At 48.0% G+C, this 13,170-nt stretch overlaps 1 protein-coding gene across 1 annotated transcript in view; it reads left to right on the top strand.

Annotated features, from left to right (window-relative positions):
- NEK1 (NIMA related kinase 1) overlaps positions 1 to 13,170 on the top strand; it is a gene marked incomplete at both ends in the record, with an annotated part of 144,046 nt that overhangs the window by 26,713 nt on the left and 104,163 nt on the right. Inside the window, one exon of the mRNA XM_080710226.1 lies at positions 315 to 466. Coding sequence (XP_080566352.1) covers positions 315 to 466 — 152 coding nt within the window. The remainder of the gene's footprint in view (positions 1 to 314; positions 467 to 13,170) is intronic.

Raw genomic sequence — 13,170 nt, 5'->3', positions numbered from 1 at the left:
ATCCCCACACTTGGGAGACGGAGACAGGAGGATCACGCTGGTTTGAAGCCGGCCGCACTGGCTTAAGAGACCCTGTTTCAAAAATATAAAATAGGTCTGGGAGTGTAGCCCGGAGGTAGAAGGGCTTCCAGGAACCCCAGTACCACCAAAAAAAAAAAAAAAAAAAAAAAAAAAAAAAAATCAAACTGAGGGTATAGCTCAGAGGTAGAATGCCCCTGGGTTCAATCTCCAGCACTACACACACACAAAATAAATGTAAGTTAATGATTTAATATAAGGACATGCTGAAGAAATTCTTTGTGGCTTTTTTATAGCTAAAAGACCACCTTCAGGACAAAGCTTGGCTTCTGTTGTGCCTGCTCAGAAAATCACAAAACCTGCGGCGAAATATGGAGTCCCTTTAGCATGTAAGAAATATGGAGATAAAAAATTATTTGAAAAGAAGCCACTCCAAAAACATAAACAGGTATGATGTTATAAATTGTTGATTAGTAACAAATTCAGTGTGACCCTATTTTATTGCAGTCAATTGAATTATCTTACATTCATTGCATTGTTTTTATTCAGTTACCAAGGAACATTGCTGTTTTGTACTTCACCAGTCTTCTACAACTAAGGAGACTTACGGAAGTCACATAGATATTAAGTTGATATATTAAATAAATAATTGGTGCAATAAAAATAAAGTGATTCTATGAATGAACACTTTTGAACAAACTTAAGTAGAACCATTTGGTTTCATGCATGAAAGAAGTAAAAATCTGATATACTTGTTAAAAATCTAGGGTAATTTTGTATATGATAATTTACAAATAATCAAAATCATAGAGCTGGAAGCAATGTGAATAGTCTATCCTATTTCAGATGAAAAAAATTAAGGCCTGTAGCACTTAAGTGACATGGCAGAAGAACACACAGTGTTTTGTAGGAAATTTGACATTTCTTCATGTCAGTATTTGTGTGCTTTGGCATATGGGACCTGCTTTGTTTTGGAGTACATATACACACATACATATATGCCAATGTACATGCTTAGACAGATACGTGTATATATACTTCTGAAAGATAAACTTTATATTTGAGATGATCACTTTGGTTAGAATCTATCATAAAATACTTACGATAATTACTATAAACTATATAATAATTTGAACAGGGATTTTTTTTTAAGTTTGGAAACAGGATCTTGCTAAGTTGATGAGCGACTCACTAAATTGCTGAGGCTGTCCTCGAACCTGCAATCCTCCTTTCTCAGCCTCCCAAATACTGGGATTATAGGCATGTGCCACCATATCCAGCAAGGAACAGGGAAATTTTAATGTAAATATTAAGTATTTTTTAGGGAATTAACCTTCAAAGGAGTAAAGAGCACTCTAAAGAATATAATATAGGGATGGCAGATTTAGGAAGCAGCTACTACCTGTAGTGCTGAGACTGAGAATACCTAAAGAACCAACACATTTTTGAAGCTTTCCCAACCCCATCCTAATAAGATTGAGACCTTAATAAGTAGGGTATGGCTTAGCCCACAGGATAGTAGAATTTACCGAGATGCCACAGTCGGGGGATACAAACAGAAAGCTCTCTACCCTGAAACTGATGAAACTCCCTGGGAAACTGCCTGGAGTGCCAGTATGATGTCCAGGGAAGCCGCCTGGGGAGCCGTCTGGATGTGGGGAGACTACCTTGCGCTACTGAGCTTGAAGCGGGCTGGCGTGCTCACGGCTGGGGCATCAGCAGAACTCTGGGGAAGGCGGCATGAATAGGCAGAACTCTCCTGGAAGCTGCCTGTAGGAGTGAGTGCCGCCGTGTGTCCCATGTGCTGTAGAAAGATGGAGAAAGGAAGCACCGAGCCAGGAGAAGCTCTTTTTTCTGCAGTGTCCCTCCCACACTGTCATGTCAGCAAGCACAGAAGACATGTTTACCATGCCCAGCTCCAGTAGCACAAGCAGGACAAAGAAGAAGGGCAACCTAAATGGCACACTGGCTGTATCTATTTTGTGGTGTTATTGCCATTGTCACTATTTAATTTATATTTAGTTTATTTATTTATTTATTGCCATTGTTGTCCATTGTAGTATTTAAGCCTCATGAGGGTGAAGATTTTAGTTAATGTTGTTGATTAGCAAATTGTTTCTGGCCACTATTGCCTGGCAGTTTGTAAGCACTTGATAAATATTCACTGAATATGTGAAAGAATGAAGGAGTGGTAACTCAGACTTCAGTTACGCCTAAGTGGTAATTCTTCACAAAGAGTAGCAAAAAAAAAAAAAAAAATCCTAGTGAAATTCCGTTTTTAAAAAAACAACCATTTTGTGGCTGAGCGTGCTGGTGTACACCCATGATCCCAGTGTTTAGGAGGCAGTGACAGGATGATCAAAGGTTTAAGCCCAGCCTCAGCAACTTAGTGAGGCCCTATTTCAAAATAAAAATAAAAAGGGCTGGGAGTGTACCTCAGGGGTAGAGTACCCCTGGGTTTAATCCCCAGTAGGCCCTTCTAATTTTGATTCAGATATATGTGACAAGTATTTTTCATATACCTCTATAAGCTATATATTTTTGTGGGGGGGGTCTGGGGATGGAAGCCAGGGGCATTTGACCTCCGAGCCACACCCCCTGCCCTATTTTTATTCTTTATTTTGAAACAGGGTTTCACTAAGTTGCGAAAGGCCTCACCAAGTAGCTGAGGCTGTCCACGAACCGTGATCCTCCCATTTCAGCCTCCCAAATGCTGGGATTACAAGCGTGCACCACACACCCGGCTTCTATAACCTATATTTTATGTTCTGTCATGTTCTGTCTTCTTAACTATATATAGTCAAGATGTGTGTGTGTGTGTGTTGTGTGTGTGTAGTCAATATATACTTTCTGTAAATTTTTGTTTGTGATTATCAGTGATTATATTGTGTAACATTGATATGAAATCATTTAGATTGAAGGAGATGGGAAGGAGAAGAGGGAAACTCTGATGGTCATAATATATATTCACGAACATATCAAATCAGTCACTAAGCCAAACAGAAGAAGGAGGGAGAGGGAAAGGAGAGAATGGAGTGGGAACTGGGGAAGGGCTAAATGAGTGATGTGTGCATGTATGCCTCTGCCATCTTGTACCTCATAATGACGTATGATTATAATGTACCAATAAATTTAAATAAATAAATAAATAAATAGTGGTTACCAGCAAAAAACAAAACACAAAATCAGTTACATTGGTTATGTTCCTGTAAATCTCCTTCTAAAAAATTATGTCCTGGATTTAAAAAAAAATTCTCTAAATGGAGTTTACCAAAATATTAATTCAAAATAAATTTATTTTGTAGATAATTTTGGAGATGTTTATTTTAAATGGTGTTCACAAATATAATCCATTTAACATTTGGAATAGACACATGCATAATCTCTGTCCTACCATTGTTGAGAGGAGGAGGGGAGAACAGGTATACTTACTTTATGTCATTAGATCTATAAGGAGTGTACACTTTAATGGACTTATAGAAATGGAGTTGTCTTATCTCTTGGCCATGTTACTGATCTGAGAGAATGGAGAGAGCGGAACCCTTGGTGAACTGAAGTAATGATATGACAGAAGGTTCCTCACCTTGGGGCAGGGCTGTGGCTAAGTGTATATCAGTTTTTGTACATATGATAGAATCGAATAATATGTTGGCTTCCCTAATGTTTTCCTCATTTTCAGTTAATATTTATTCAGTAACATTATGCTGTAGAATTTTTAGATTTCTTTTACTAATATTCTGAATAATAGATACCTTCTATCAAATTTTGAGTGATACACAAATGAATCAGATGGTAGTTATAAATGTTTTGGTTTCAGATAAGGACATTTCTCTAAAATGTTTTTAGTTAGATCGGCATGCATTTTCTAAGCCAGACCATTGAGAACTAAATAATATTTATTATTTAAGATATTGTATAGCTTATTTTGAAACACTTAAAACTAAATTTCTCTGCACAACAATGTGAATGTACTTAATGCCACAGAACTGTACATTTTTAAAAAGGTTAAAATGATAATTTTTTTTTATATTTTACCATAATGAAAAAACAAAAATTGAGGGAAATATATAGAAAAAAAACATAATAAATGTGTGAAAATTTTTCAGGTATCCTAATGAAAGAAATTAAAAAATAAACTCCAGATTTCTAAAGTATTTAATTTGATTTTTTCCTTGATTTTTAACCTGCCTTTTTTTTGTGTGTGTGTGTGTGGTACTGGGGTTCCTGGAAGCCCTTCTACCTCTGGGCTACACTCCCAGACCTATTTTTACATTTTTATTTGGAAACAGGGTCTCACTAAGTAGCTGAGGCTGGCTTCGAACCTGCGTGATCCTCCTGTCTCTGCCTCCCAAGTTTGGGGATTACAAGCACCTGCCACCACGCCCGGCCCTGCTTTGTTTTTTTAAAAGGCCTTTTCCCCCCAGCATTATAAAGCATCTTTTGGATTTAAATATACAATGGCTTATTTGAGTTTTTACATTTCAAGTTTGAGAATAAGAAATTTAGAAGGAAACCCACCACCACTAAATGATGTTGCTTATCATGTTTTAATCATACAGATGTAAGTAAATATGTTTTTACTATTATTCAGCATTTAATCAAAATTTTTGCATGTCATAGACTTTACTCTAGTTTCTATAATAGTGTTTTTAAAGGATTTGTTTAAAACAAGACACCCAGAGGGCTGGGCATTCTTGCAATACCTTAACAGTGCTGAAATCTGCAGCATGGTACTAAGGAAGTTAAAGTATGAATGTAACCACTTTATTTAAAGGTTTTTTTCTTTAATTTAAATGAAATGGGGTTGAAGTGAACATGATTTTGTTGACCATGTTCGTGACTTATAGATGCAACATGCATTGGTAGACTCGTGTGATGGGCTTTTGTGATACTTAATATTTACATATCCCAGTCTCTGTATGTATCTGCATAGACAAAGAAAAAAACTCCTGCTCTGCTTTTACTGAAGGGTTTCCAGGACTGCGTGTCTGCTCCTGAGCTTTGTTTTAAGTATGTGTATCCTTTGCTTGTATTTTGTATTAAAAAAAAAAAATAAGAAAAAGAACTCCTTATTGTTGAGCATGTTGGCATTGTCCCCTTTATTTTTTCTCTTTTGGGGATGTATGGAGCAAATTAATTCTTTTTCTGTATCTTTTTTTTGTTTTGTTTAAAAATGGCTTTATAAAAGGGCTTTTATAGCCCCCCCAAAAAATAAAAATAAAACAAGAATGGTTATTAAGCCACCAGAGGGAGCTCTATGAACATGTTTCCGTATGTAGATTCTAATTTTAAAAAAAGAAAACGGTTTTCTTAGTTTAGATGTTTTACGTTATTATATTTTCTTTTCAACATAGAAATAGTGTTCTGAAATAATCCATGTGATATCAGAGGAACAGTATGGCATTTTTATTTCACAAAGATTTGAATATTGTATATGTAAGATAAATGTAGGTGATCAAAAGGATGAATATGTTTTGTTTGCCTTCATGTAACTTACTTTGAGTATTTAGGTGTCTTAAACATTATAGCCCTAAGTATAATATTGCTGTTGTTAATTCTCTTGCTACAGTGTGCAACTTATTAATAAGGCACAGTGCTATTAAAAATGTTTCCATCTAATAACACATTGTTACCAAGTTTATGTAAGTCATAAAAAATTAAAATTTCATACTTTTTTTTTTTTGGTGCTGAGGATTGAATTCATTCTACCTATGAACTTCTTACCTGGTCATTTTTTAAATATTTTGTTTGAAACAGGGTCTCTCTGTGTTGCTAAGAGTCTTGCTAAGTTGCTTAGGCTAGTCCCAAACCTGCAATCTTTCTATCTGAGCCTCCTAAGTACTGGGATTACAGGCCTGTGCCACCAAACCTGGCCCATACATGTATTTTAAAATAGTAGCAAATACCGCTATAAATTGTTGTTAAATTGTTATACTGTATTATCTAGGGAATAATTTTTTTTTTTTTTTTTTTTTTGGTGGTACTGGGGGTGGAACCCAGAGGCTTTCTACATCAGCCCTCCTGTCTCAGCCTCCCAAGCGTGAGTATAGATGCATTTTTAAAAATATTTTGGTAATCACAAAATTTTCAGTGAGCCATGACTGTAATCCTAATACTTTGGAGGCTCGGACAGGAGAATCACAAGTACAAAACTAGCGTCAGCAACTTACTGACGTCCTTAGCAACTTAGCAAGACCCTTATTTAAACTAAAAAAATGAGGCTGTAGCTCTGAGGTTGAATACCCCTGGATTCAATCCCTAGTACCCCCAACCCCAAAAGAAAAATCACAGTGGTGGTTAACTCAGCAGGAAAGATAGGAGGTTTGAAAGGGCACCTAGAAGGCTTTTGAGTGTTGTTGGCTGTATTCTGGGGGGTGTGTGTGTGTGTGTGTGTGTGTGTGTGTGTGTGTGCTATGTGATGAGGCGTTTCAAACTAATGGACAAAGAGACATCTTTATGAGATATTTAGACTTTCTGAAGGAAAAAAAATTAGATCCCTAACTTATTGCTTGATCAAAAATATATTTCAAATAAAATGTAAATGTAAAAAGTAAGTAATGTGAGTGGCAGATAAAAATGTAAATATAAAAAGGAAATAATATTGAAGAGATACATATATCTTAACAAAACAGTATAGGCAAATACCGTAAAGGATTGGTGGATTTAACTATATTTAAATTATTAACATCTATAAAGAAGTAAAGCATAGCAGGAATTAAAACAGTGGGAAAATATTTTAAAACATCTATAATAGGCAGGCTTGTTTTCTGTAATATATATTAAACTTTTAAAATTGAACAACCCCCAAATTAGGTGAATAATTAGCATATAAAAGAAGAAACTGTACATACCTAATATACTGGGAAATTCCTAGCCTTTCCAAGGAGCAGAAATTCAAGACAGATTGATAATACTCAGTATTTGTGAGGATGTGAAGAAATGAGTTTTTAAGGGTACATGTTGGGAGAACTGTTTTTCTCAACACTTAAATTATGTTTTACCCTATATTTCAATTTTTAAATTGTTCTTTTAAAAGACTTGCATATGACACAAAAATATATGTATAAGAAAGTTTCTTATAAAATATGGAGTGGGAAGGCGGGTGTAGTGAACCCAGCATTTGAGAGGCTGAGACAGGAGGATCGCTGATCGAGGACAGCCTCAGCTTCTAAATAATGCCCTTTACAACTCAGTGAGACCCTGTTTCAAAATAAAGAAAAAGAAAAAGGGCTGGGGTGTAGCTCGGAGGAACAGTGCCCCTGGGTTCCATCCACAGTACTGCCAAAAAAAAAAAAAAAAAATCAATAAAATATGGAGTGGGGAAAAAATCAGAGCTAGCCCAATGTCTGTCTCTTAGAGGAATGGTTAAATTAATTATAGCCCTAAGTAAGTAAAATGTTGTCAATGTTAATTTGCTCACCAGGAAGTAGAACTAAAAAGGCACAATGTTATTAAAATTTTTCTATATAATAATACATTGTTACTACATATTTAAAGTTCTAAAGAAACTAAATTCCAAAGCATGTATATAGGTACATATGTATGTAAGTGCATGAAAAATGCCTGGAAGGCTACTCATAACACTATCAATAATGGTTACTACCTCCCAAGTGGGGAATGATATGGGCTATAAATTTTTATTCTTGTTTGAATTTTATGAAGTGAACATATATTGTATGTCTAATTTTTTTAAAGAATTATTTCTTTCTTACTTGGCTTTTAAAATAATCTTTTATCACAATGCTCAAAAACTTAAAAGTAATATTCATACCTGAGAACAAAACTATTTAGTTGGTGACACAGTTTCTTTGAATCTGGTGTTTCTTTTTTGTTTAGCAGAAGGTATTCCAAAGACAAACACTGTGGTATTTCTTTCTTTTTAAAGATAGTATTTTTTTAAAAAGAGTTTTGGAGCACGCCAGACCCCTGGAGAAACCAGACCCAGTAAGACGCTGGGTTCTGGGCAGGGGTCGCGGGCTGGGCACGCCAGATGGGGCCCGGGTCGCGGGACTCTGGGCCCCAGACCGAACTGCGCATAGCACGCCAGACCCCTGGAGAAACCAGGCCAAGTAAGACGCTGGGTTCTGGGCTGGGGTCGCGGGCTGGGCACGCCTAATGGGGCCCGGGTCGCGGGACTCTGGGCCCCTGCCGAACTGCGCGTAGCACGCCAGATCCCTGGAGAAACCAGGCCCAGTAAGACGCTGGGTTCTGGGCAGGGGTCGCGCGCGGCGCACAAAAGCCGGGGCCTGGGTCGCGGGACCCTGGGCCCCGGGCCGAACTGCGCGTAGCACGCCAGACCCCTGGAGAAACCAGGCCCAGTAAGACGCTGGGTTCTGGGCGGGGGTCGCGGGCGGGGCACGCCTAATGGGGCCCGGGTCGCGGGACTCTGGGCCCCTGCCGAACTACGCATAGCACGCCAGACCCCTGGAGAAACCGGACCCAGTAAGACGCTGGGTTCTGGGCGGGGGTCGCGGGCTGGGCACGCCAGATGGGGCCCGGGTCGCGGGACTCTGGGCCCCTGCCGAACTGCGCGTAGCACGCCAGACCCCTGGAGAAACCAGACCCAGTAAGACGCTGGGTTCTGGGCAGGGGTCGCGGGCTGGGCACGCCAGATGGGGCCCGGGTCGCGGGACTCTGGGCCCCAGGCCGAACTGCGAGTAGCACGCCAGACCCCTGGAGAAACAAGGCCCAGTAAGACGCTGGGTTCTGGGCGGGGGTCTAGCACAGGGCACGCCAGCTGGGGCCCGGATCGCGGGACTCTGGGTCCCGGCCGAACTGCGAGTAGCACGCCAGACCCCTGGAGAAACCGGGCCCAGAACAGAAAAAGATAAAGAAAAATATCGGAGAGGTGGTAAGAAAGCCGTTATGGATGCCAGGACACTGGAGATGCAGACAAAACTTATCTAAATGCACTGGAACTTATGGAAAAATTCGCCGTGAAAGAGGACTGCTATTTCTCTATATTGTTAAGAATCTCAGACATCACATATAAGGAGAGAGTTTAGCGGAGACCAAGGAGAAATGCGGTGTTGAAAGAGTTCTTCGCAATGGTGGTAGAGACTTGTATTCAGGAGAAGCAGAAACCGGATCTTACCAACTTTATTTTTTTGGAGAAATTACACCAAATGTCGAATGCTACCATCACGCATGCTTAGGAACACTGGACAACATTCAGAGTGGAAAAAGAGCCTGGGAAGGATTTGAAACGGTGGAGGCAGTGGCAATGCCAGTGGCCAATATTCGGGGGAGGCAGAGATCTGATACATTACAACTGGAACCTTTGAAATACTAACCACAGAGACAGTGATCGGAACCTGCTGAGGGGTTAGGCGGGCGCCGGGGCCAGTGGCCGACATCGGAGCTTGCTGTGAGGCAGGGCCACTACTGAGGCCTCCGTGGCGGGATTGTAACCTGCAGAGGGGTTAGACCGATGCTGGGGCCAGCGAGGCCGGCATTGGAGCCTGCCATGATGCAAGGCTTGTGCTAGGGCCTCCGAGGTCGGGTCCGGAACATGCTGAGGGGTTAGGCCGATGCTGGGGTCAGCGAGGCCGGCATCGGAGCCTGCCGTGAGGCAAGGCCAGTGTTGGGGCCCCCGAGGATGGGACCGGAGCCTGCTGAGGGGTTAGGCCGGTGCTGGGGCCAGCGAGGTTGGCATCAGAGCCTGCCATGAGGCAAGGCCGGTACTTGGGCCTCCGAGGCCAGGATAAGAGCCTGCCGAGGGGTTAGGCCGGTGCTGGGGCCTCCGAGGCCAGGATAAGAGCCTGCTGAGGGGTTAGGCCGGTGCTGGGGCCAGCGAGGCCGGCATCGGAGCCTGCCTTGAGGCATGACCAGTGCTGGGGCCTCCGAGGCCGGGATCGGAGCCTGCCGAGGGGTTAGGCCGCTGCTGGGGCCAGCGAGGCCGGCATCGGAGCCTGCCTTGAGGCAAGGCCGGTACTGGGGCCTCTGAGGCCGGGATCGGAGCCTGCCGAGGGGTTAGGCCGCTGCTGGGGCCAGTGAGGCCGGCATCGGAGCCTGCCGTGAGGCAAGGCCGGTACTGGGGCCTCAGAGGCCAGGATAAGAGCCTGCTGAGGGGTTAGGCCGGTGCTGGGGCCAGCGAGGCCGGCATCGGAGCCTGCCTTGAGGCAAGGCCGGTACTGGGGCCTCGAGGCCAGGATAAGAGCCTGCCGAGGGGTTAGGCCGGTGCTGGGGCCAGCGAGGCCGGCATCGGAGCCTGCCGTGAGGCACGGCCGGTACTGGGGCCTCCGAGGCCAGGATAAGAGCTTGCCGAGGGGTTAGGCCGGTGCTGGGGCCAACGAGGCCGGCAGCAGAGCCTGCCGTGAGGCATGACCAGTGCTGGGGCCTCCGAGGCAGGGATCGGAGCCTGCCGAGGGGTTAGGCCGGTGCTGGGGCCAGCGAGGCCGGCATCGGAGCCTGCCGTGAGGCAAGGCCGGTACTGGGGCCTCCGAGGCCAGGATAAGAGCCTGCCAAGGGGCTAGGCCGGTGCTGGGGCCAGCGAGGCCGGCATCGGAGCCTGCCTTGAGGCATGACCAGTGCTGGGGCCTCCGAGGCTGGGATCGGAGCCTGCCGAGGGGTTAGGCCGCTGCTGGGGCCAGCGAGGCCGGCATCGGAGCCTGCCGTGAGGCAAGGCCGGTACTGGGGCCTCCGAGGCCTGGATAAGAGCCTGCCGAGGGGTTAGGCCAGTGCTGGGGCCAGTGAGGCCGGCATCGGAGCCTGCCTTGAGGCAAGGCCGGTACTGGGGCCTCTAGGCCAGGATAAGAGCCTGCTGAGGGGTTAGGCCGGTGCTGGGGCCAGCGAGGCCGGCATCGGAGCCTGCCGTGAGGCAAGGCCGGTACTGGGGCCTCCGAGGCCAGGATAAGAGCTTGCCGAGGGGTTAGGCCGGTGCTGGGGCCAACGAGGCCGGCAGCGGAGCCTGCCGTGAGGCATGACCAGTGCTGGGGCCTCCGAGGCCGGGATCGGAGCACGCCGAGGGGTTAGGCCGGTGCTGGGGCCAGCGAGGCCGGCATCGGAGCCTGCCGTGAGGCAAGGCCGGTACTGGGGCCTCCGAGGCCAGGATAAGAGCCTGCCAAGGGGCTAGGCCGGTGCTGGGGCCAGCGAGGCCGGCATCGGAGCCTGCCTTGAGGCATGACCAGTGCTGGGGCATCCGAGGCTGGGATCGGAGCCTGCCGAGGGGTTAGGCCGCTGCTGGGGCCAGCGAGGCCGGCATCGAAGCCTGCCGTGAGGCAAGGCCAGTACTGGGGCCTCCGAGGCCTGGATAAGAGACTGCTGAGGGTATAGGCCAGTGCTGGGGCCAGTGAGGCCGGCATCGGAGCCTGCCTTGAGGCAAGGCCGGTACTGGGGCCTCTAGGCCAGGATAAGAGCCTGCTGAGGGGTTAGGCCGGTGCTGGGGCCAGCGAGGCCGGCATCGGAGCCTGCCGTGAGGCAAGGTCGGTACTGGGGCCTCCGAGGCCAGGATAAGAGCTTGCCGAGGGGTTAGGCCGGTGCTGGGGCCAACGAGGCCGGCAGCGGAGCCTGCCGTGAGGCATGACCAGTGCTGGGGCCTCCGAGGCCAGGATCAGAGCATGCCGAGGGGTTAGGCCGGTGCTGGGCCCAGCGAGGCCGGCATCGGAGCCTGCCGTGAGGCAAGGCCAGTACTGGGGCCTCCGAGGCCAGGATAAGAGCCTGCCAAGGGGTTAGGCCGGTGCTGGGGCCAGCGAGGCCGGCATCGGCGCCTGCCTTGAGGCATGACCAGTGCTGGGGCCTCCGAGGCCGGGATCGGAGCCTGCCGAGGGGTTAGGCCGGTGCTGGGGCCAGCGAGGCCGGCATCGGAGCCTGCCGTGAGGCAAGGCCAGTACTGGGGCCTCCGAGGCCAGGATAAGAGCTTGCCGAGGGGTTAGGCCGGTGCTGGGGCCAACGAGGCCGGCATCGGAGCCTGCCGTGAGGCATGACCAGTGCTGGGGCCTCCGAGGCCGGGATCGGAGCATGCCGAGGGGTTAGGCCGGTGCTGGGGCCAGCGAGGCCGGCATCGGAGCCTGCCGTGAGGCAAGGCCAGTACTGGGGCCTCCGAGGCCAGGATAAGAGCCTGCCAAGGGGTTAGGCCGGTGCTGGGGCCAGCGAGGCCGGCATCGGAGCCTGCCTTGAGGCAAGGCCGGTACTGGGGCCTCGAGGCCAGGATAAGAGCCTGCCGAGGGGTTAGGTCGGTGCTGGGGCCAGCGAGGCCGGCATCGGAGCCTGCCGAGGGGTTAGGCCGCTGCTGGGGCCAGCGAGGCCGGCATCGGAGCCTGCCTTGAGGCAAGGCCGGTACTGGGGCCTCCGAGGCCAGGACAAGAGCCTGCCGAGGGGTTAGGCCGGTGCTGGGGCCAGCGAGGCCGGCATCGGAGCCTGCCGTGAGGCAAGGCCAGTACTGGGGCCTCCGAGGCCAGGATAAGAGCCTGCCAAGGGGTTAGGCCGGTGCTGGGGCCAGTGAGGCCGGCATCGGAGCCTTCCTTGAGGCATGACCAGTGCTGGGGCCTCCGAGGCCGGGATCGGAGCCTGCCGAGGGGTTAGGCCGCTGCTGGGGCCAGCGAGGCCGGCATCGGAGCCTGCCTTGAGGCAAGGCCAGTACTGGGGCCTCCGAGGCCAGGATAAGAGCTTGCCGAGGGGTTAGGCCGGTGCTGGGGCCAACGAGGCCGGCATCGGAGCCTGCCATGAGGCATGACCAGTGCTGGGGCCTCCGAGGCTGGGATCGGAGCCTGCCGAGGGGTTAGGCCGCTGCTGGGGCCAGCGAGGCCGGCATCGGAGCCTGCCATGAGGCAAGGCCGGTACTGGGGCCTCTGAGGCCAGTTTAAGAGCCTGTCAAGGGGTTAGGCCGGTGCTGGGGCCAGTGAGGCCGGCATCGGAGCCTGCCGTGAGGCATTACCAGTGTTGGGGCCTCCGAGGCCGGGATTGGAATCCTGCCAAGGGGTTAGACCGGTGCAGGGGCCAATGGCCAGCATCGGAGCCTGGCGTGAGGCAAGTTCACTCCTGCGGCCTCCAAGGTTGGGACCAAAGCCAGCTTAGGGGTTTGACCGGTTCAGGGGCCAGCGAGACCAGAACTGGGTCCTCCCATGAGGCAAGGCCGCTGCGTGAGCCAGCGAGGTCTGGATCAGTCCACTGAGTAGCCAGGCCACTACTGGGACCATCAAGAGTGGGATTGGT

This window comes from Muscardinus avellanarius (assembly GCF_963383645.1).
Source record: "Muscardinus avellanarius genome assembly, chromosome: 14".
Classification (NCBI taxonomy): Eukaryota; Metazoa; Chordata; class Mammalia; order Rodentia; family Gliridae; genus Muscardinus; species Muscardinus avellanarius.
The sequence above is the reverse complement of the archived record's forward strand: the minus strand, read 5'-3'. Positions and strand labels throughout refer to the sequence as shown.